General features: G+C 43.3%; 2 protein-coding genes across 4 annotated transcripts in view; one reads left to right on the top strand and one right to left on the bottom strand.

Annotated features, from left to right (window-relative positions):
• CRNKL1 (crooked neck pre-mRNA splicing factor 1) overlaps positions 1-24606 on the bottom strand; it is an 85148-nt gene that overhangs the window by 14519 nt on the left and 46023 nt on the right. Inside the window, exons 1-4 of one of the 3 annotated variants that reach the window (XM_060253595.1) lie at positions 10257-10357; positions 7191-7343; positions 5988-6079; positions 5472-5630 (exon numbers count right to left, since the gene is read on the bottom strand). In XM_060253595.1, the coding sequence (XP_060109578.1) occupies positions 5472-5630; positions 5988-6079; positions 7191-7343; positions 10257-10304 (452 nt within the window). In that variant the 5' untranslated portion in view covers positions 10305-10357. Of the gene's footprint in view, positions 1-5471; positions 5631-5987; positions 6080-7190; positions 7344-10256; positions 10358-24606 lie in introns of those variants that run through there. The other 2 variants (XM_060253596.1, XM_060253597.1) reach the window with 2 other exon arrangements.
• CFAP61 (cilia and flagella associated protein 61) overlaps positions 17051-24606 on the top strand; it is a 297694-nt gene continuing 290138 nt past the window's right edge. The window contains exons 1-4 of the mRNA XM_060253782.1: positions 17051-17212; positions 17306-17456; positions 19052-19128; positions 21057-21124. Coding sequence (XP_060109765.1) covers positions 17055-17212; positions 17306-17456; positions 19052-19128; positions 21057-21124 — 454 coding nt within the window. The 5' untranslated portion in view covers positions 17051-17054. The remainder of the gene's footprint in view (positions 17213-17305; positions 17457-19051; positions 19129-21056; positions 21125-24606) is intronic.

The raw sequence follows: 24606 nt of genomic DNA, 5'->3' as shown, positions 1-24606 counted from the left end.
ATCTTTTGAACACAATGTTATGAATGTGAGGGAGTTATTAATTCAAATCAACTCATTAAAGGAAATCTTCTTGGTTGATTGGGTATGCATGATTGGAAGAATGGGGTGACTTGGAATATATGGTTTGAGTAGGAGCTGGAATGGGGAGGCTGGGTGTTGAGTGAGGGAGTGGGAGAGAGGGAGGGAGAGAGAGTGAGTGAGGGGGGGTAGATCAGAGTGAGAAACTTGAATAGTATGATTAGGGTTTTATATCAATATATTTCTTTCTACTATGAGTTAATGAATTGTCAGGACCTTTTCCCTTCCTGTGTGAATTGTTGAATGGAAATGAATCTGTGAGACAGAGGGTGGGTAGGGAATGTATGTGTGTGTCAGTTTGTGCCTTATGCTACTATGAAGGTTTGGAAACTTGTTTCCCTCACCATCATATCTCCCTACATAGGCTTATAAGTGGCTGAAGGATAGTTGGTGGGGAGTGTTTGGGGAGACCAGTATTTAATAGCGTTCATAGTTCTGTTTAAAGTTTCATTGTATTTTTATCATAGTGTCTTAAGTCTTACAATAACTTTGTGATCGAGATCTGATGCTGTTACACATGGTATATTAGTTTGCCTGTAATTATCTTTAATTCACTAACCTGAGTTGGTAAAAGGCACAGGTTTTATTATATGTGGCTTTCTAGGCATTTTAGCCTTGACTCGATCAGCTTTGTTTGGCCTTTCATTATAAACTTTCTATACATTCGGCTCTGTTATTCTGTTTATAAATTTTATTTTTGCTGGGTTGATAGTGTTAAATATAAGCATTTTTGGCAGAGAGGGAGAATGGAGAACTTCAGTTTTTTTTAATTAGCTCCATTTGGTAGTTGTTGCTAGTTGTGTGGTGTCTTCAGTAACGAAGACTTCCGCTTCAAATTTATCCTTTTAAGTAAATAGTTGTTGTTTTCCCAAGTTTGGGTTAACAGAGTTGGAGGGTGAGTTAGTGGCTAGTGTCTGTTAATGCTAGACCACTGGTGTTGGTTATGGTTTTTTGTTTGTGTTACGGGCAGCATAACTGTATTGAATTATTATGGATTTAGTTGGAAGTTTTTTAAAGCCTTTGATCTGAAATCTGTCCTCATACCTTTGAAATTTGATCTACAGGATTCGCCTCTAGCTATCCTGGTGGCACCTGGGTTCAAAGCTATGAATTGCAATAATTTTGATAACCTTGGTTATTTCCTCTTTCAATTATGGCAGAGTGCCACTTGAAATTTCTATCTCTAAACTGTAATGGGCTAAATAATTTAATTAAGAAAAAACGGGTTGCCTCTGCCATCTCTCATCAGAAACCAGATATAGTTTTTTTGCAAGAAACTCACCTTAAGGGTAACCAGCCCAAGGTCTTCCAGTCAAAATTTTTTGCTCATCAATTTCAAGCTTACGGGTCCTCCAAAGCAAGAGGTGTGGCCATCTTAATAGGTAAATCAGTCCAATTCACTTTTGAAAATTCCTCAATTGACCCTAGGGGTCGGTATATTTTTATCAATGGGGTCTTTAATGGTAGCCCTTATACTCTGGCATCGGTGTATGCTCCAAATGATGGACAAATTGCATTTATTAAAGATACGTTGTCACAACTTCAAACTTTTCATAAAGGGCCCATTATTTTGGGAGGAGATCTCAACTATGTTGTCAATCCTTCTTTAGATAGATCTCAAAAAAGCCTGCTACCTCTATCTGCCAATAAATGGTCTCAATCAAAAGATTCGAATGGCCAAAATGATTTAGCTCAAATCTTTCAATCCTATAATCTGTCAGACATTTGGAGAAGCAGGCATCCAAAAGAAAGAGACTATACCTTCTTTTCTTCTCGTCATCAAACTTATTCCAGAATAGATTTTCTTTTAGTTTCGGATTCTATTTCTAACCTTTTTTTTAAAGTAGACATTGGCCCAATGATTTGGTCTGATCATGCATGGTTGGAAGGTTATATGTCAGGAATCACTGAAAGATCTTTTTCTTTTAATTGGAGATTGGATAGTAAACTACTGTCTATGAAATCGGTTACAGATTCCATTGAAAAAGACATTAAAGAATTTTTTCAATTCAATACTGAGTGTGGAGTACCTCAGCATATAGTTTGGGACTCGTTTAAAGCTGTAATTCGTGGCAGATTTTTGGCTATTGCCTCTTCGTATAAAAAAGAAAAAGACAAAATTAGATCAGATTTGGTTGCCAACATTACCAAATTGGAAGAGAAATTTAAAAAATTTGGTAGCAAAAAAACTTATTCAAAACTTCTTATAGAAAGGAAAAAATTAGAATCTTTTGACGTCTCCAAGATTCAAAAACAAATGGCTTATATAAAACAAAAATATTGGTTTCGAACTCCTCAATCCCTTAAACTCCTATCATGGAAGGTTAAAAAGAGAATATCCTCAATGGCTATTTCTTCCATTCGTTCTAAATCCGGTACCTTGAAACATTCCACTAAGGATATTGTAGGAGTTTTTAAAAAATACTATTCATCTCTATATTCCTCCCAGCATCCAGCATCAGACCTTATTTCATCTTTTTTAGACACTCACTCAGTTATTAAGCCTGTTTCTCCTGAGGTTAAATCCCTTTTGGACAAACCTTTTACTGCACTTGAAATACAGGAGACTATCAAGTCTATGAAATCCAATAAATCTCCAGGCCGAGATGGCTTTATACCAGAATTTTATAAATTTTTTAATACTTTGTTGGCTCCCATCTTGGCGGACGCCTGTAATCAGTTTGTACAGTCTGGTTCTTTTCCAGTTACTTGGTCACAGGCAAAAATCATTCTTCTTCCAAAGAAAGACAAAGACTTGCTAGACCCTAGTTCATACAGGCCGATATCGCTCCTTAATTGCGATTACAAGATTTTTACAGCAGCCCTGGTGGCTAGGCTTAATACTTTTATAGGGAACTACATTCATCCTGACCAATCGGGCTTTATCCCACACCGTGAGTTAACGGACAATACTAGAATGGTCCTTGATGTTATTCAATACTGCCGGAAATTTAATATTGAGTCTTCCTTTATCTTGTCTATTGATTTTGAAAAAGCCTTTGATTCCGTTGAAGTTCCTTATCTTACAACCTTACTGCAGAAAATGAATTTTGGCCCGAATTTTCTGAAGATAATCCATTCTTTATATAAGTCGCCATCTGCTATTCTTTCTATTAATAATTTGGATTCTGAAGAATTTAATCTTTTCAGAGGGACGAGGCAAGGTTGCCCCTTGTCTCCTCTGCTTTTTGCAATCGCAATTGAACCTCTTGCTAATGCTATCCGTAATACCAATATTATTGCTGGTATCCCTATTAGAAAGAAACAAATTAAGGTGTCTTTGTTTGCAGATGACCTAGTGCTTTTTGTTACAAAACCTAAGACTTCTTTACCAGCTGTCTTTGATTTATTATCTGTATTTTCTTCTATATCGGGTCTTCGAGTAAACCCATCTAAAACCATTCTTTATCCCATCACAATTTCAGATGCTCTCCAAGATTCCATCTACTCAAATTATCACTTCAAAAAAATGGATAGATATTGGACATATTTGGGGATCAATATACCTTTAAAATTGGGAGATATTTTTAAAGTCAATCATCATTTATTGATTAAGGACATTCTTACTATGCAAAAGAATAAAAATTCTTCACTCATTCCCTGGAATGAAAAAATTCAGATTATTAAATCTTTTATTTTTCCCAAATTTCTGTTTTTATTTCGAGCCATTCCTATTCTTATTCCTGAGGACTTATTTGTGGGTTGGCGTCGTTCGTTCTTAAGATACATTTGGAACAAGGGCTTATCTAGAATAGGGTATGCAACTCTTATTCGTTCTAAATCCTCAGGTGGTCTGGCTCTTCCGGATCTGCATAAATTTTATGAAGCTGCCATTTTAGGAGGCCTTGTCAGATACCATGATGCTGATTTAAATTCAGGCTGGAAGGTCCTAGAAGATACCTATCTAAATAACAAATCGTTTCAATCTACATTATGGGAATTTCCAAAGAAGAGACCTCCTAATATCTCCTCCAACCTTTTCCTTAAAGCCATTTTTCAGATTTGGGACAAACGCCGCCTCTTTTTAGCCCCTCCTATGTCTCCACTATCTCATTTTATGGATGTTTCTTGGTTTCAACCGGGGTTTTTTTACAAGTCTTTTCCAATTTGGAAAAAATATAATCTTTATAGGTTTGTGGATATTTTGTCCAATGGAAAAGTGCTCGACAAAAAATCTTTAGAAGAGAAAACTGGTGGGACAAAAATCCCATGGTTTGAATACTTGCAAATTAACAACTTGGTGACATCACTCTCAAAGAAATACAATTTCAATCGACCTCTTACTTTCTTTGAATCCTTGCTACAATCTCCTTTTTTAAAGCGGAAGGGACTGATTTCATTTATCTATAAGGGTTTGCTAGACATTGATGCTGTTGATTTGTTATCCTATCAAGAAATTTGGCAAAGGAATAGTTCAATTAATTTTCAGGAGGATGTTTGGCAACAAATCTGGTCATCTCCTTCGTTTGTTTCAAAATCATTGAATATACAATTACAAACTCAAAAAATTTTGTTCCGGTGGTATTTAACACCTCAGAGATTAAGCCATATGGCGATAAATCAATCCTCCAAATGTTGGAAAAATTGTGGAGAGGTGGGCACATTTATACACTGCTGGTGGTCTTGCCCGAGGGTGCAGTCGTTTTGGGCAGTAATTGTGGCAAAAATCAAGGATATCACGGGCTATAGTTTACCCTTAAGATTGGAACTCATTTTGCTTGACTGTTGGAAAGGTATTTCTATTACTTCTCTCAATAAATCCCTGATATCCCTTTTACTAGCTGCTGCTAAAATGGTGTTAGCCCAATTTTGGAAATCTCCCAATATTCCTCCAGTTAAAGCCTGGTATGCTAAAATCTGGGAGGTCTATGCTATGGACAAGATAGCAGATAGTTTATGCAATATAAATAATTCAGAAGGTAACGATTCTCTGATGTACAAGTGGCTTCCATTTCTTAAATTTTCTTTTAGTCCTGTAGATCAGATGCGTACATGTATTCCTGGTAGATATTATGACATTATTAATTTGATGTAATTAACATATGGACAGAGTACTTATTTTTTAATTCAGCTGCCAAGTATGTATGTATGTGTGAATGTATGTATGTGTTGTTTTGTTTGTATTTTGTGTATATATATATATTCTGTTTTCTACTGGTATGCTATGCTTATACACAAAGAATGATTGCAGATACAGTCATTGATTGCTTTATTTGTATGTTTACTAAATTCAATAAAAAAGTTTTTGGACATAAAAAAAAAAAAAAAAAAAAATAATGCTATTTTTTTAAAGTATACTTTTTAGGACAGAAGTTTAACTACCCATGAACAAAAGCTCTGATTTACTCATGCTAAACAACTATTTTAGAAATGATAAAAGATTCTCAACTTACCAGAATTGGTTGACTCTTGGTAGGGTGGTGATAGCGCGATCCCAAATATTTCGGGCATGGTTCACCTGACGGTTCTTCATTTCCATCTCGGCATACTTCAGCCAAAGGGTGACATTTCGGTAGTCCACATCTAGAGCACGCTCGTAAATGGAACGAGCCCTGAAAGCAGCAGCAGAAGAGTTGGTTTTTATACCCTGCTTTTCTCTACCCAAAGGAGGCTCAAAGCACCTTACTATCTTCTTCCCTTCCTCCCCCCACAACAGGCACAACAGGTAGGTGGGGCTAAGAGAGTTCTGACAGAACTGTGACTGACCCAAGGTCATCCAGCAGGTTTCATGTGGAGGACGAGTGGGGAATCCAATCCAGTTCTCCAGATTAGTGTCTGCCACTCTTAACCACTATACCACACTGACAAAATGTTGTTCTAATTAAAGTGTAGGGCACACCAATTTGGGGGGGGGGGGGGTGATCACAATTGTTCATGTAGCTAAAGGTCTTGGGGGAGTATTTGATTACCTTTGTATTTCTTTGAGGCTTTCCTCCCATTGTGCGTACTTGATCCAGTTACTGATAACAGTCCGATTTTTTCGTATATTATCTTCAAAAGTCTAGGGGAAAAGTTAAACTCAGAAGTTAAGAGTTTAAATTAAATGGAGAGCTGTAAGGACTCTGATATTCTATGCTGGGGCTTAAAGTCAAAACTCTGGGCTCCGAAGAACTACAGTTAGGGCTGACAACTTGCCTGGTGAAAAAAAAGTTCTGTCCCTTTAGGTGAGGCTTCATGGGGTGTATGCAAAGAAATCTTTCAGCTGTTTCCACACATTAAGCCAGCACCTTAGGTTACCAGGTCTCACCTGGCTCCAGGCAGGGATGATGACCCTCCTCTGTGGGCGTTTCTTCACACACATCGCACAGTGACATCACTCAGAAGTGACATCATTATGCCAGGCATGTTGGCGGGCAACACTCTAACATTGAGGGGAAAATTCTACGGTTATCATAAATTTTTCTCTTGAATGCTAGAGTGTCGCCCATGTGACATGCCCGGTGCGATGATGTCACTTCCAGATGACATCATTGTGCTGGGCACACGAGCGCTCTTTGTTGACAGAATTCCCCTATTGACCAGTTCCCTGGCAGTGGGTTGGAGGCCCTGAAATCAGGGGAACCCCCACCAGGGGCAAGGGAATGGGAACCCTACCATAGGGGGAGCTGTAGTGCCTAAAAGCCAATCACTGTAATGCTTTCGCAAATGGTGCTGCATTTGTATAAAAGCAAGAGTTTGGCTGAGCTAGACTCCATTGCTGAGAGAGGCGTGGAGAGTGTTCTGCCTCCACGTTCAGAGGCAGTCCTCCCTCCAATCTGAGTGCCAGGAGGCAACATCAGGGGAAGGTCTCAGTCTCTATGTCCAGTTGTTGGCCCTCCAGAAAAAGCGAGAGACAGTGGCCATGGCGAGAGACCGAATGCTGGACTAGAGGGACCACTGGCCTGATCCAGCAGGAGTCTCCTCCTGTTCTTAATCTCCAACTGAACACAGAGAGATGCTCCTCTGAAGTAGCCTAAACAATTTTAGAAAGTATTTAGCTGCCAGACATAAGCAAATAGGGAAGTTTTTTTTTTTTAAAAAAAGAAAATTACTGTATGCTTTTATATGCATATATATTTGTTTTGCAATTGCTGGCCAATATAATTTGGTTTTCCCATTTACTACACACTTACTTTTCTTTTCCGAAGTTTGTAATCATTCAGCTCTTCTTCATCTGTGATCTTCTGTTGAGGAGGTGGGGGAAGAAGCTCAAGCTCCCTTTCCTTGGCTTCTCTTAGGAGCTGCTCTGCTGTGATCTGAACCTCTGCTGGTGCTTTGTTCTTCACCTGAGGAAGGGAGAGAGACAAGCCCTTTGTGTAAATTTGGTAACACAGAACTAACTGCACAAATGAGGAAGAAAAAATATGAGACAGCACTGAAGTTTCAAATTGTTTTTTTTTTTGCCAAACTGAAGTGAACTTGCAAAGTAAAGGACAATACAAGAAATAGCTTTTCACCTGTCTGCAAGCACTCTGAATACTGAAAGGGCATTATCAGTGCCCAAGTATGTGATCCTGTCAATGTCATTAAATGTCACATAAACAGCTTTTCAGGACAGAAATTGTAAATGTTACCACAGGGGCCAAGGCAGGTCAAATGCTTAAAGAAAACCTGGTTTGCTCCTCTGTTATTAAACATAAAGAGGTATACGCACACTAGGTACTTACTTTGGCTTTATCAATTTCACTGACCTGACTTGCATCCAAATTCTGAGAACTGTGAAAATGTAGGGAATCTTACTAGAGGCCACTGACCCCCTTCATAGGGCTTCTGAGGAAAAGGAACATTGAGTTTTGTATGCATGGAATACAGAATTCATCTAGCAAAGAAGCAGGCTCTGGTTCAGCTTATCCCAGCCGGTTTCTTAATATCAAAAGGTGGGTCTTGTTCATTTAACAGTTTCTTCTGAGCAGTCATCAGCAGCAAAGAAAGCCTACATGAAATACCTTGCTTAGCCATGACAATTTAATGCAATTATATTTTAAAAAATAAAAGTATTTGCATAACTTGAAAGCTGTGCAATCCCATTTCTGCCAATCCCCAAACAACATCCTTATACTCTGAATCTATCTGGAAAAAATACTGGAATCTCTAGCAGGAGTGTCAAAAATGCAGCTGGGAGGCCAAATCAGGCCCCCAAGCAACTGGCTATCATCCGCTTCCTTCTCCCTCTCTCTTGCTTCCTTCTGTATTACAGCTTGCTTTGCCAGGCTTGCTCAATTGCGCAGCAGCTACAGAGCAAAGCCTCTATTTTCTCCATTGGCTGAGGCTCCTCCCTTGGAGAGGAAGGGGGGAGGGAGAGCTTGCTTTGCTAGACTTTCTCAATCTCATAGCAGAGCTACTGAGCCAAGCCTCTTTTCCTTCTATTGGCTGAAGCTCTTCCCCATCCTGGTCCCCTGGGGAGGGAAGGAAAGAGCCAGAGCTTCCTTTGCCCAGTTCCCTGGATCACACAGGAGAGACACAAAGAAAGCACCTTTAAGACCAATGAGTGCTAAAGTTTTAAGCATATTTTAAGTTTCTTTTAAAATCTTTAATTGCATTGGTCTGCGTTCTTTATAGAATTTATATCTCTGCTACCTGGCATTACATTTATGACACACACGGCCCGTCCCGACAAAGTCTCATTTATGTCAGATCTGGCCCGCATAACAAATGAGTTTGACACCCCTGCTCTAAAGCATCACATCTGTACTCCATACCATGACTTACATCTTTCAGAATCAAAGCTCAACTGTGTTCATAGAGCTTTAGTAGGCAGCTTTGTGGTGTTTTTTTTAATCTGTCACTGAACACACCCCCCCCCCCTTAATATTTGGGAGCTGTTTGTAAACATAAAGCCTTTTTTACAGACACCTTTGTAGCTTTTTTTGCTTTGGCTTGTTTCTTGAAACACACAAAATCCTAATGGATAAGAATACATTTTACATGAATTATGAACCCTGACAGCATCTGGAGAGATTGAGTTAATTAGTGCTGTTTATTGAGCCTGCATCATTTCAGAACCAAATTTACATGCTTTCATGCACTATTTTCCTTTGGGTTACTAATAATAATTGGGGGGGGGGATGATATATCCAGGTATTAATTTTGCCATTACTGAGGTCCTACTTGAGATTCAGTGTCCTCTACTGGTCAGCACGTCAGATTAGAATTTGGAAAATCCTAATTCAAATCCTAGTTCTGCCATGAAACTCATTGTGACTTAGAGCATCATGCTACCACCTCCCAGAGTTTCTGTGAGGATAACACAAAGAACAGAGAATACGAAAGCCACAATGATCTATTGTGGCTTTCTATACCTGCCCCCAATGTTTTAAATGGTTCAATGTTTTAAATGGTTCAATGCTTAAATTTAAATGCTTTATGCTTAACTCCTATTTATGTTAGATTCCTGTGTTGTAAGCCGCCCTGAGCCACTTGTTGGGAAGGGTGGGATAGAAGTCATTAAATAAATAAATAAATATTGAAAGGGGGATAAAAAATGTTACAAAGTGTGATGCCGTGTGTATAGCTAGATAATTCATGGTTTGGTGACAACCATAACTACACCGGACAGGGAACCCCAATGTTTATCTCAGCTCCCCTTCCAGGCATTTATCTAGATGCTCAGGACATCAAGACTCATTGGAAAGGTTTTGAGGGCAGGGAATTTCCAAGGGTATAGCTTTTCTCACACCTTGTATGTCTATGGACGCCAGATCTGGGTTGGGAAATCTGGGGGTTTTGGGAGGGTGGCCGAGTCTGGGGAGGGACCTCAGCAGGGTATAAAGTCAGAGTCCACCTAAAACAGCCATTTTCTCCTGGGAAATTGCCCTCTATAGCCTGAAGATATGTTGGCATTCCAGAAGATAACCAGCCACCCCCTGGAAGTTGGCAACCCTATTTGTCATCGTGTAAAACTCCCTCCTGCATGCACGTTTCCGAAGAAGTAAGTCCAATGGGAGCATCGTTCCTCTGAAGCAAATTCCAATGCTACCCAACCCCCTTAGTGGCGAGTAAGCCCCACTAGGCTACAGGTTCGTTCTGAGTGAGGAATACGTTTGCGCATGCTCAGTCGGAAGTGCAGCCCCTTAGAGCAAGTTAGCGGGTCCTACTCCGAAGTAGGCGAGCGGCAGGCTGGGCTGCGGAACCTCGCTCTTTCCCTGCCCCGCACCCTCGCGGATCCCTCCGAGCACCCCTAGCCTCTCTCCCTTCCCCACCTTCGCTACTTTGGGTATTCGCTGCTTCCCGGCCGCCGTAGACGCCATCTTGCCTCGCTTTCTACTCGAACTTCCTACTGACGGCCCTCCTCCAGCACGTGACCCTTCCCGGCATGCAGTGCGTCGCGGCAGGCACGGCCTTGCAGTCACCATAGCAACCGCCGAGCGCGTCTTCCCGGGGCGGAACCTAGAGAGGGAGTCGCGGAGGTCTGTGGCCAGGCGAGTCCCCTCCTGCGGGCTTCCTCCAGCGTCGTGATTGTCGGTGGCTGGAGAATTAAAAGGCTAACGCCGACTTGTGGAGCTCGCTGTGGCAGCTTTGACTACCGCAGTGCTGTGCAGAGTTATTCGGGTGATTGCATTCGAAGGTACGCTTAGGGAGGCTGGTTTGTGCAGCGACAGCCGGGGGAACCCAGTGAAGCCTCGGTGCTCAGAGGCGGGGCGCTCGTGCATTAAAGTTCATTATTTACAGGTGTCCAAAAAGAGTGGTCTTTCACCCCTCTCTCTTTTTTAGTGCTCTGGTTGGGTTTTTCATACTGAATTTTGAGTAGTAATATAGTTATAGAACAAAGGGGAGGGACGGTGGCTCAGTGGCAGAGCAGCTGCTTGGGAAGCAGAAGGTCCCAGGTTCAATCCCCGACATCTCCAAAAAAGGGTCCAGGCAAAGAGGTGTGAAAAACCTCAGCTTGAGACCCTGGAGAGCCGCTGCCAGTCTGAGAAGACAATACTGACTTTGATGGACCAAAGGTCTGATTCAGTATAAGGCAGCTTCATATGTTCATGTTTTGGGGAGGGGCGGTGGCTCAGTGGTAGAGCATCTGCTTGGGAAGCAGAAGGTCCCAGGTTCAATCGCTGGCATCTCCAACTAAAAAGGGTCCAGGCAAAGAGGCGTGAAAAACCTCAGCTTGAGACCCTGGAGAGCCGCTGCCAGTCTGAGTAGACAATACTGACTGTGATAGACCCAGGGTCTGATTCAGTATAAGGCAGCTTCATATGTTCAGATGTCTAAGGGGAGGGGCGGTGGCTCAGTGGTAGAGCATCAGCTTGGGAAGCAGAAGGTCGCAGGTTCAATCCCTGGCATCTCCAACTTAAAAGGATCCAGGCAAGTAGGCATGAAAAACCTCAGCTTGAGACCCTGGAGAGCCGCTGCCAGTCTGAGTAGACAATACTGACTGTGATGGACCCAGGGTCTGATTCAGTATAAGGCAGCTTCATATGTTCAGATGTCTAAGGGGAGGGGCGGTGGCTCAGTGGTAGAGCATCAGCTTGGGAAGCAGAAGGTCGCAGGTTCAATCCCTGGCATCTCCAACTAAAAAGGGTCCAGGCAAAGAGGTGTGAAAAACCTCAGCTTGAGACCCTGGAATGCTACTGCCAGTCTGAGTAGACAATACTGACTTTGGTGGACCGAGGGTCTTTTTCAGTATAAGGCAGCTTCATATGTTCATATATGTTCAAAGCATTAGACAAGCGCGCCTTTAAGACTAAGTTTTATTTAGTCTTAAAGGTGCACTTGTCTACAGCTTTGTTCTATTGCTTCAGACCAACACGGATCTATCTAATATAGTTACTTACGTTTTATTCTGGAAGCTACTCAAGGCAGGTTCCCCCAAGAAGTTGCATGGTTTTATTTTTTTAAAACAAGTAAATAATTTTAAAATAGATAAATTTTCATGTGTTGATTCACATGCATAGATACTGGACAAGTATCTGAGAGACCCAGGTTTGAACTCTCAGCCTGCCTTTGTAAGGGAAGCTTGGGCCGCATACATGCTTTGCCTGACCAACCTCACAGAGTTGTTGTGAGGATAAGAGGGAGGAGAGGAGGGCCATGTAACTTGCTTTGTCCCCGTTGAGAAGGGAGATGGGAAGAAATGAAGTAAATAAAACAAATATAGTTCCAGATTTCCTCTTTTTAGAGAATATATACTTTTTGTGTGTGTGTGCATCCTCATTCAGGCTGTTTTTAAAAAAAAAAAAACTAGTGAGAATGTCCTCCTTTTGAGTTGTAAGGTTAGGAATATTCCTAGTTAGTAGCAATTATCTCAGCTTAAATAGTTGAGGTATTTAAAATGAGATTTGTCTTCTTTTTCTTTCTTCTTTCTGTTTTTCAAAATATAGTAAACCTAATTTACTGTAGTGTCGTCTTTTTCTGGGCAACAGGGGTAGTTCAGATCCTTGAGTTACAGTGGATCATTAAAATGCTTATCAAAAGCTTCAGGGAAAAAAAACCTCAGCCAATTTGACATTTTAATTAATATCATTTTAATATTTTATTATTATTTTGTTAGCTACCCTGAAGAAGAAGACGACACTGGATTTATATTCCACCCTCCACTAGGAATCTCAGAGTGGCTCACAATCTCCTTTATCTCCCCCCCCCCAACAGACACCCTGTGAGGTGGGTGGGGCTGAGAGGACTCTCATAGCAGCTGCCCTTTCAAGGACAACCTCTGCCAGAGCTATGGCTGACCCAAGGCCATGCCAGCAGGTGCAAGTGGAGAAGTGGGGAATCAAACCCGGTTCTCCCAGATAAGAGTCTGCACACTTAACCACTACACCAAACTGACTCTCTGAGCAGGTTCCTGGGAAGGCAGCATAAACATTTTCTAAATAAATACATTCTGAATAAACAGGCAAGAATCTGGATATTTCAGAAGTCAGGCCTCAAAAAAATATGACTGTCTATTGAAGAAGAAGCCTGGTGTTGATGCTATTATGAATGCTAGATGCTGGGGAGCAAGCAGCAGACTGGGGGAGAGAGCTGTTGCCATTTTTGTGGGTGCTCTAGATCCATATGTGGTGGTCTTGTAAAAAGACTAGTAATACAGTCCAAGCCAAGAATGCTAACCATAGTAGCCTCTGTTACAAGGACCATTCTATAGAATGGGCTAGTGGAGTCTTATGGTGCTAGAATGCACTGTATCACTTCAAACGGTTCATGCAATGGACAATTCGGGTCCAAATCCCCTTTCAACTTAATCTACTTCACATGATGAATGTGATAATCAAATGTTAAAGTTTAGAACCAGGTACAGTATCCTGAACTGATTGGAGGGGGGACAGGATATAAATGTGATTGGCTCTCGTGCAGTTTATATAGCCCAGGGATGTCAAATGTGCAGCCTGAGGGCTGGATCAGGCCCCCAGGGGGCACTTATCAGGCCATCAAGCAGCTTGCTGTCATCTTCTTCCTTCTTTCTCTCTTGCTTTCTTCTGCACCACCACTTGCTTTGCCACCCTTGCTCAATTGCACAGGAGCTACAGAGCAAAGCCTCTGTTTTCTCCATTGGCTGACCAGCTGTCACGCAGCAGGGGCCTAGCAGGGCCTTCTACTGGCTGCCTCCACTCTGGTAAGGGTCTGTATGCAGGGCTGGCCCTAGAGTGCATAGTGCCCCGGGCAGCCTCACTTCCCCACCCCACGCTGCATCCGCTGCCCCCCTCCCCCCATCAGCAGCACCGCATCCTCCTCCCTCCCTTCATTATTTTAATGCCTGGGAACTGGCACTAAAGTGCTGCGTTCCCAGGGCTCTTTAAAGGCCTCCCCTCCACTGATCAGCAGTGGGGACGGCCTCTAAAGAGCCCCGGGAATGCAGCATTTCACTGCTGTTTTCCGGGCATTAAAATTTAGTGGAATGGAGGGAGGAGGAGGCTGGGGAGGCAAATAGGCCTTTGCCTAGGGGGGGCAGGGTGGGGGGAAGGCCAAATTTGGTGCCCCCACCCTGCCAGCGCCCTAGGCAATTGCCAAGCTGGCCCTGTCTGTATGGAGGGCCCAGAGCGCCCAACTGCCCTTCTCTTCCTTATTAATAAATACCTCTTAACTGTGACCAGGAGACATGAGAACCCAGGCAGTATAACAACAAAAGAAGTTATTATTAGTGCTTTAAAAACAATGTGGGTGATAAAGATTTAGTGTTATAGTGAATATGAAACAGTAAAGGTTGCTGCAAATAAAACAAAAGCCCTGATGCGTTTAGCTGTACAGTCCCTACTCTACTACCAAACTCACCACCTTAGGTAAGGGATCCCTCCTGCTGCCTTCTGTCACAGCCTTTTCCAGAGAGAACACACCCTGCCTGTGCTTGGCACTTTTTATGCTCTCCCAAGTCCCACCCCTCTCTGGGCTAGTTTCCCTCCAGAACTTTGCCACCGAATCAGAGGGACAGAGGGGATCCTGGGAAATGTAGACTTTCCCCAGTAACTCCTAGGCAGGCTTCTCTGGAGCTTTCAGGCCTCACTAGGCCCAGAATCATGACAACAGCATATGAAGCGATATATGTACAAAAGCTCGCAATGCCCAGTCATTTCATGTTTTCACCTGGGTCTTAGGCTCAAAGCATTGACCATGAGATTTCTTTAATGAATATCAACAAATCAAAAGTAGGTTTGCAACTCAACAGACATACACCTGAACAACATTGTCTCCAGATTTTGATGCAATAATTCAGATCAAAAGGTGTCAGTTATCAGAAACTTATATAAAGTTTATATCTCTGCTACCTGGCATTGCATTTTACGACACACATGGCCTGGCCCGACAAGGTCTCATTTATGTCAGATCCAGCCCTCATGACAAATGAGTTTGACACCCCTCATATAGTACATTCTTTTTAAACTGTGTTTCTATGTAAAGAAAAAAAATCCTTTGCATATTGAAAACGGGCACATCTATGAGATGCTGCATGAGAGCACTCAAAAATGTAACCTTGCTTGTACTGAAGAGTTGCAGCTCTAGCTAGTGCTGTTTCAGGACTACATTATATCATCTCCTGCATGTGCAGATTCTGCCTTATGTCCATCCTGGATCCTGCAATGAGATGGTTAAAAATCTGAAAGTGTCCTGCTTCAGTGGGAGGTGGTAATTTCTTTAAGGTTTTTCCTCCTAAGAAACTCCTCGCGTATACATCAGGAAGTAAGGTATAGTGTAATCTTATCCTCAATGCATTATTTTATTATATACAAGGGATGATGATTTATATTGGATTTATATCCCGCCCTCCACTCTCAGAGCGGCTGACAACCTCCTTTATCTTCCTCCCCCACAACAGACACCCTGTGAGGTGGGTGGGGCTGAGAGGGCTGTCACAGCAGCTGCCCTTTCAAGGACAACCTCTGCCAGAGCTATGGCTGACCCAAGGCCATGCCAGCAGGTGGAAGTGGGGAATCAAACCCGGTTCTCCCAGATAAGAGTCTGCACATTTAACCACCACACCAAACTGGCTCTCTTATCTGGCTCTCAAACTGGATTATTGATGAGAAGGAGCATTCAGAGATATGAGCTACTCACTCCTTTCTTGTAGTTTGTTGCGGTAGGATTGCTCTGTTAATGTTTTATGGCATGTGGCTGTAATTCTACAGTTGATAACGAATCTTCTGCATTTAGCTACATTTGCTTGGGCATATCCGTGTTACCGTTTGAACCTGCTTTGCATGGGTGATGGCTAATTAAATGTTTTTATTTTGATTCCAAACCAGCGATCTGGTCATCACTCAGTTGATTGCAGTGTGACTTGCTTCTACATTCATGTGCATCCAGCCAGACTACTTGGCTTACAGTCGCTCTCTACAGTTTTAGAACAAAGTTTGAGCCCAGTAGCACCTTTTAAGACCAACAAAATTTAATTCTGAATATTTGAAATGAATTAAACTTTGTTGGTTTTAAAGGTGCCGCTGGACACTAACTTTGTTCTGTTGCTTCAGACCAACACAGCCGCCCACCTGAATCTCCCAGTAGTTTTGTAAAAGCAGTGTATGATATCTAGCATAGATTTCTCACCACTCTTAGAACTCTCAGCACCCTCACAAAACTACAAAACCCATGGTACCTTGCAAGAAGACGTGACACACCACCTTTTAAAAAAATCTGCCTTCTGAAAACAAGTGATGGGCCAAATTCTCTGAAGTTTAATGCATATTTGTTCAGAAAATGCAGCATTTAGGTTTAGAGACCATCTGATTTCAAACGTGTGTTTTCGAAGGAGTAATCTTTAGGCTGAAATTCTGTTCATGCTTCGTTTGAAGCAATTTGCAATTCAAAGAATTCCAAATTATGCCCTGACCTGGATGGCCCAGGCAAGCCCATTCTCATCAGAACTCGGAAGCCAAGCACAGTCAACTCTGGCAAGTACTTGGAGGGGAGACCTCCTTGAAATACCAGTAGCCAGGAGGACACGACAGGGGCAGGCTTTATTCAGCCACCTCTCTAAATATTCTCCAGATTCAGACACACACACACATGCACACACAAAATACAACAAAATACTGAAAAGAAAGAAATCCAACTTATATCCTGGTTAACAGCAAGCTCTACTTTCCAGGCCGAAAGAGGTAAAACTACAGAGTACCCGTACTCGGGCCTTCTCTGTTGTGGCCCCACAGCTATGCAACCAGCTTCCAGAAGATATGCGGGCCCTGCGGGATTTTGAACAGTTCCGCAGGGCCTGCAAGGCCACCCTTTTTTGGATGGCCTTCACCGACTAAACAGAGAAACTGCTAAATAAATGTACCATCCATTGTGATAGCACCAACATACTAATTTTATTAATTTATTAATGTTTGAATTTTAGAATTTTAATCAATTGTTAAATACTTTTGTTTTTAATATCACTGCATAATTTAATGTATTGATTCATGTTGTTAGCCGCCCTGAGCCTTCTTCGGTGGGGAGGGCGGGATATAAATAAAATGATGGCTGGATGGATGGATGGAAAATATTTGTACACATTTCTTTTTTTGCTTGTTTTCAGCAATGTATTTTATTTCAAACGAATAGCAAATATTTTCTGTTTTTCTATAGTCCGTACAATGTCTTCATTATCTCCTGCAACAATATCAGTTTCAACAACACCTTCTGATGTGTTCACTGCGAGGAGAACAGAATCCCTTGATATTCCTGCTATCATCCATCACATTAACTATATGACAGAAAGACTATTTGGCAGGATTAATGTCATTTATCTTTTGTAAGTATACGGCTACGATAAAGTCACTCCTGGAACCATTTGAGTGGGGTGTGAATGTTCTAAAACTGAATCAAGCAAACGTTTGTTTTACAGAGAAACAGCGAATCTTGCAGTGACCTTAATCAACCAGAATAATGCAGCCGTTGCTCATGCTTTGTTTTTGGACTATCCCAACTGGAATTGTGGTGATCCCCCCTCCTGGGAAAGCCTCTTACAAAAAACTTATAATGAGGGCAGGTGCACGGTAAGTAGGGAACATTTTTTCCTTCAGATTTTTATTTGCAGGTGTCTTTGCTGCGGGAAATAGACATAAGGTCAAACTGCAGACCATTTTGAAAAATCTCATTCCCTCTTACATGTATTAATGGTGTGTTGTATGGTGAATACAGAATAATAGTTTTTCTTCCCCAAATGCAACTTGTTTCATTTTCATGCCACAGTCCTAGGGTTCCCTTTTCAAACTTCTCTTGGAGAATGAAGAATGCACCATTTTTCTGACTTGTATAAGCATAGAATGCACCCTTGAATGCATTAGAGGATCTCTGTTCTGTTGGCTTTGATTCCTAGGGAAATATCTCTGCTCAGTCATCCTTTTCACACTTTCTATGCCTGTCTTCAGGGAAGAGGAGGGGAGCCCTCAGAAATCCCTGTCTTAGAGCCTGGTTTACACAAGACTACATTTAGGTATTAGATTTATCATTTACCAAGTGGATCTGATCTATCCTTCGATAGCATCATTCAAGAATTAGCTGAGTAGACCAGACAGGCTTCCTGATTTTTAAATTGAAATCATGTACAGACATTTTCAAAGCAATTTTCTTCTTGGCAGTATGGTACCCTCCTGACTTTGGAAGCTGGATAATCATTAAAGTGCAGTTAAGAAGAGGTGTGGCTTGGGGAAGAATAAAACACGAGTCCAGTAGCAGCTTATAGACTAACAACATTTATTGAGGTATGAGCTTCCATGAGTCATAGCTCTCTCTGTTAGTGGGCTGTGACTCACAAAAAATCATATTGAAATAAACATTGTTAGTCTCTAAGCTTCTCTCCCCACATTTATTTATTTGTTCGATTTATATGCCGCCCTACCCCACCAAGGCGGGCTCAGGGCGGCTTACAATACAGAATGCTAACAGTAAATCAGTTTAAAATACATTAATGATTATACAATAAAATACATAACACTCACATCAATATACTACTATGCTATGCTACCTCTTCCTTAAGTCAGTTCTTCAAGTATTCCAGTGTTCAATATTCTGATGTTCGTAAGTTTAAATATTCAGGCATCCCGGTATCAGTCAGTTGTATGCCAGCCGGAAGAGGGCTGTTTTACAGGCCCTGCGGAACTGTTCAAGGTGGGATACCTTGAAGTGGGATACCTGGTCTCACAAGCTAGGAGAACAGCGGTTATAAATATGCAGGTGGCAAAGAAGAAACCACAGCAGGTGGGAGGTGAAGTCCACATAACTAATCTGTCTGCCTCTTCTCTCATATAAATGTCCAGCCTTGCTGTGTACGTCATAAGTAAATTTGGGACTGGGAATCTCATATTTGCTCCTAAGCAGGGTCCTTGTCCTGCAGCAGCTGCTTGGCTCTGAGCTGTCCCTGGTGCTGAAGTGAACAATGTGCCCGGGAGTTGTGTGCACTGGAGTCCCTGCGGAACAGTGATCTGCAAGTGGTTGTCCTTAATTTAGCTATGGCAAGACATTGCCTTGAGCCTGATATTTATAAATATAAATAATTTTATCTGTGTTTCACAGGATCAGCACGTATGATAAATGGCAGTTTTATTTTCCGAAAGGATCGTTTGAATGTCTTTGTATCTTTTGTTCGCAGCCTTTAAATACGCTGTTTCTGCATCTGTTTGTAGCAACTGATGACCGTGCAGTTCACTATTCTCATGAAATGATGAAGTGAGTATGGGGACAGCTGTGGGGAACCTGGCAGGCAGATAGTTAAAATGAAAACCCAAGAAAAACCAGCATATTTTTGTAAGGCCCTTTCAAGTTAATTTTTCGCTTGCAAGTTCTTGCACTCAGCAAGCAGGGGATGTTGCATAAACACAAGATCCTTTGCCTCTGATTTAATTCTCACAAGTGTGTTAACCAACACAGTGACGGGCTAGAAGAAGAAGAATTGCAGATTTATACCCTGCCCTTCTCCCTGAATCAGAGACTCAGAGCGGCTTACAATCTCCTATATTTTCTTCCCCCACAACAGACACCCTGTGAGGTGGGTGGGGCTGAGAGGGCTCTCATAGCAGCTGCCCTTTCAAGGACAACCTCTGCCAGAGCTATGGCTGACCCAAGGCCATTCCAGCAGCTGCAAAGGGAAGAGTGGGGAATCAAACCCGGTTTTCCCAGATAAGAGAGCTATGGCTGACCCAAGGCCATTCCAGCAGCTGCAAGGGGAAGAGTGGGGAATCAAACCCGGATCTCCCAGATAAGAGAGCTATGGCTGACCCAAGGCCATTCCAGCAGCTGCAAGGGGAAGAGTGGGGAATCAAACCCGGTTCTCCCAGATAAGAGAGCTATGGCTGACCCAAGGCCATTCCAGCAGCTGCAAGGGGAAGAGTGGGGAATCAAACCCGGATCTCCCAGATAAGAGTCCACGCGCTTAACCACTACACCAAACTGGCTAGAAGAGCTGTGTAATGTAGCTGCTGGTGGCAAGTAAGTGGGCTAAGCTTGAGCACTCATCCTCATTTCTTGGAGGTTTGGTTTTGAGCCAGAATAGCCTTTTTTGCAGACCCACTTCAGATTTTGCATCTAAGAGCTGTTCACTAAAATTACTGTTATTTTAAATTGGGGTATCAGGCTGGTGTGTCAAAATTCAACCTGGCATAAAAGTCTTAAAACGTCCAAAAAGGGATGTGAAAATTAACCTTAAGTCAATCTGAACCAATCTCTTTTCTTAACAACACCATGAATTTCCCAAATGACACAGTCACTTTTATGTTCAATGCAAGGCGTCTGGAGACATCTGCTAGTGTGAAAGGACAAGGTCGTTTAATATTCATATTCCATGCTTCTTCGTTAGGTGCTGTTTGCAGCAGCCTCCTGTAACTTTGTTTGATGCTGGGCTTGTCTTTTAAATCCTGCGTCCTAGCACACATGCTTAAGATTTTAACAGGGTTAAGCACATACTTGACAATGATACCACTCTGTCAATGAACTGTTGGTTGGCTTATTTGATAACATATATGCTGTCCCTCCAGAGACATTCTTAAGGTGGCTTGTGAATAAAAACAGTACCATAAAAGCCAATATAAATTATCAATATTAAAAACAAGGCAGGGGCATAAAAACAGCATAAAACAGCTACCAAGCAGCCTAAAAAAAAATCTGTAAAACAGGAGAAAACAATTGCTTTCCTTGGGATGCAGAAGAACTGTCTAATAAAACTGATCAATCCAATCAGGCGAACTTGATTTGAAAGCAGCTGTGAGTGGGCAAAATTTATGTTCTCTCTAAGGAAAACCTCCAGTTTATAGGAAAGTGATAGATTTGACACATGATTAAGTATGCATATTTGTTACTTTATCCAGAGGTCAGGTCTTTTTCCCCCAAGCCCTCTTCTGGAACTTCTTGATTTCTGCCTGGTTTCAAGAACCTATTATTGTTTTTTAAATGCTGATTCGCAGCATAGAATTAAGCAACATAATTTGAAGTTTCAGAAGTGAAAATGCCTACCTGTTTACCCTAACTTGTTGCCCATGTGGATTTGAAATGGATAATTCAAGGATTGAAAAGATTTTTTTAAGCCTAATTGAAAAAAGTGTTGAAATCTTTGAAAAAAGTGTTGTTTGTTCATTTTAATTACTTGTACCATTTTAATTCAGGACTGTCTTTATAACCATACCAGAACTACACTTCATACTTCTCTTCATACCAAGTCACGAGAATTTAGGTAAGGCTGCTCAAAATCCATTCCCTCCCCTAACAGTCTTCTTATTTGTGATGAAAAGATAAAAAGGAGCCAGTTGAACTTGTTCCTTGAGAAAAAAAAACCTGGGGGAAAAGAAGTGCAGAGTTCCTTCTCCCTAAGAGGCGGAGGACATCTTTTGATTGGACGGTGTTTCCCACCGTCCAATCAGGGAGGCAGGAATCTTAAAAAACTTCCCCTTCCTGTGGATGTGGGAACCACCCTCCTTCCAGTTTATTTCCTGCCTCGACAGGGAGTAGCAGCGTTTAGGCTAGGTTCCTACCCTTTCTCATTACTTGCCTATCTCTTTAAAAAAAAAAAAAAAAAAGAGATACTTTTTCTTTCCCCTCAGTTCCTACCTTGTTGTTCATCTCCTGATATTCTACCTCAGATCTTTTTTTCTGCCTTTCAATCCGTCCTTCAGTCCCTCTCAGCTTCTCTGCCTCCTTCCCCCCCCCCCCCCCCACTTTCTTCAGCGCTTCAGAAACGGCGCGGCTGTTTAAACTCAAGCCGCGGCCGAGCGCACAGCATTCAAGCCGCAGAGGAGAGGGAAAATGACGCGTCGGTCAAGAGACGCGTTCATGGACGACGACCTGGTTCCTGACGCCTGGCGCGGAACCGAGAGGCCCGCCTCCGGAGCCGGCATGACTTCTAAGCTTGCCTCGGCTACCGGCAACGTGCCCTGTAGGGGCGAGAAACCCAAAGGCGAACGCAGGCGGCGCTGGTCTTCCCCAGCTGCGGAGGAGGCTTCCTCGTCAGGGCTCTTCCCCACTGGCGGCGGCCATCTTGGGGAGCGCAAAAAGGCGCGAAACGGGGACAGACCTCAGCCATGCAGCTTCCAGACGCAGGAACGTCCCGATGCCAACCTCCTGGCGGGAGACTCAGTCGCAGATGTGATCCAACCTGCGCTGGAAGCCACGCAGACCTGCCAGCCCCAGTCGGGCTTGGGTAACGTACCCTTTATGGGACCCTCCTTTTTTTACTGAGTTTCTTGAATCAATAAAGCAGATGGTGGGGGCAGCAGTCAGGGCATCTGGCCATAGGAGACCCAGGTCCCCCAGGTCCAGTTCCTCCTCCAGATCACCTTCTCCAAAGAGGTCCAGAGGTAGCTCCAGCCACCATAGGGCTTCAAAGAAACCTCTGCCCTGTGACCAGATGGAGAGCGAAAGATCCATTTCTGAGACCCACTCTCATGATTCCTATGGGGGAGATCGGGAGGAGGGCGAATTCTTATCTGATGAGGAGATAGAGGATGTTGCAGTTCCGGAACCCTCATCACGGTTTTTCAAGGCAGAAGAGTTCCAACCTCTTTTAGCCAAGGTGCTGTCTGCTCTAGACTTACAAACATCACCCGAGGAGCAGGAGTCTCCCCACCCACTAGCCAACCCCAAAAACAAACCCAAGGGAAATACGGAGTTTTTTCCCCAGATTCAGAACCTCTGAAAAGGTTTTTCCCTTCCCTGAGTTCTTTGAGCGTCAGTTGGAAATCTGAGTGGGCCAAACCTAGTACCAACAGACAGGTTACCCAATTCTATCAAGAAGCTCTATGAATTACCTGCTTTTGCTAACGATATGCTGCAAGTACCATTGGTGGATGCACCAATCGCAGCCTTACAGTCACACGGTCTGTTAGCTGAGGATGGCCATGGCTCGGTGCGAGACAACTGGGACAAAAAGATAGACTTGGCCTTGAAGAGGAGCCACGAAGCTATGGCTCTGGCCATCAAGGCAGCTGCGGCCACCTCTATAGTTTCCAGAGCAGCTATCGTCTGGATAAGACGGCTTACCCAGCTACTGCCAGACCTGGATAAACGGGTCCTGGAAGGTACCAGCAGACTCCTTAGGGCCTCCGAATTTCCAGCGGATGCTTCATTGGATGCCCTCACCTTCTCCGCTAGAGCAATGGCATCAAGCACCGTAGCAAGGCGGGGGTTATGGCTCCGGGCTTGGCTGGCAGACATGCACTCGAAGTCCATCGTGTCAGCATACCCATTCCAGGGAGAAAAGCTATTTGGAGACGCCCTGGATAAGATCCTGGTGGAAACACGGGATAAGAAAAAGGCCATGCCCAAGTATCTGTGCCGCTCCGATAAGAGAAGCTTCGGGTCTGGTTCCTTTCGTGCCTCCTCCAGCTTCTCCAAACCAAAACAGGACTTCAGAAGAACAACCTGGGGACAGTCCAAACAGAGTTTCCGAAAGGGCTTCTCCAATTCCCGGTTCCAGAGGAATCAGCCCGATAGGTCCGACAAATTCGAGAAGGGCCCCAAAGCCAACAAAGCATGACTGGAATTCTATTCCAGTGGGGGGCCGTCTACTACACTTCCAGCAGGCGTGGGCGGCCTCGAGGGTCGATGCTTGGACGTTGGAAATCGTTACCCCATAGAATTCAAAAGGGCACCTTGGGATCGTTACTTGGTGTGTCCTCTTCGCTGAAACCCAGAACGAAAAAGCATCACCCTCAAAGCAATTCAACATTTGCTGGAAATTGCAGCGATAGAGCCTGTTCCTCCATTGCAGAGATGTCAAGGCGTCTATTCCGTCTTCTTCACGGTGCCCAAGAAAAACGGGGACTGGAGAGCGATTCTAGACCTGAAATTTTTAAACAGATATATCAACCTCCGTCACTTCAGGATGGAGTCCATCAAATCTATAACGGAGTTCCCGCACCATCAGGACTACATGTCTTCTCTGGACCTAACAGAGGCATATCTGCACATTCCAATCCTCCCAGTACATCACAAGTTTCTTCGTTTTTTGCGTAAATGGGACTCACTACCAATTCAGAGCCTTACCTTTCGGCCTGGCGACGGCACCGCGGGTGTTCACCAAGGTGTTGGTGAACCTGATAGCAATCCTCAGACAGAGAGGGTTGCATGTGCACCCTTACCTCGATGACCTGCTGATAAGATCCTCGTCGAGGGAGAGTGCGGAGCAGGACGTTATACACACCATATCCTGTCTTCAACAACACGGGTTCATAATCAACATTCCCAAGAGTCATTTACAGCCGTCCCAGAGGCTACAACATCTGGGTATGGTCATCGACACAAGGACTCTGTTTTCCTCCCAGAAGAAAAGATACTGAGGACCAAGGCTTTGGTGCTCCAGATAGTGCGGGAACCATTGTCATCTCTCCAGACCCTGGCACGACTTATGGGTCTTCTAGTCTCAAATCTAGAGGCGCTTCAATGGGGCCGCTTTCACACCAGACAACTTCAGATGTTTTTTGCGCCCTTATCAGATCCAGATCATGGAGAAGCGCCCTATGTCGTTGACTGTTCCCAAGAAGGTCAAGGAGAGTCTCCTGTGGTGGACGAAGGACCACAACCTGTGTCAGGGGAGAACGTTCCTCGTAGAGAAGGAAATACAGCCCTTTTCAGATGCCAGCCTTTCAGGTTGGGGGGTGATCCTCAACGAGATACCTACCCAGGGCCAGTGGACAACCGAGGAGGCGAGTCTTCCCATCA

The sequence above is a fragment of the Heteronotia binoei genome, chromosome 14 (genome assembly GCF_032191835.1).
Source record: "Heteronotia binoei isolate CCM8104 ecotype False Entrance Well chromosome 14, APGP_CSIRO_Hbin_v1, whole genome shotgun sequence".
Taxonomy (NCBI): domain Eukaryota; kingdom Metazoa; phylum Chordata; class Lepidosauria; order Squamata; family Gekkonidae; genus Heteronotia; species Heteronotia binoei.
The sequence above is the reverse complement of the archived record's forward strand: the minus strand, read 5'-3'. Positions and strand labels throughout refer to the sequence as shown.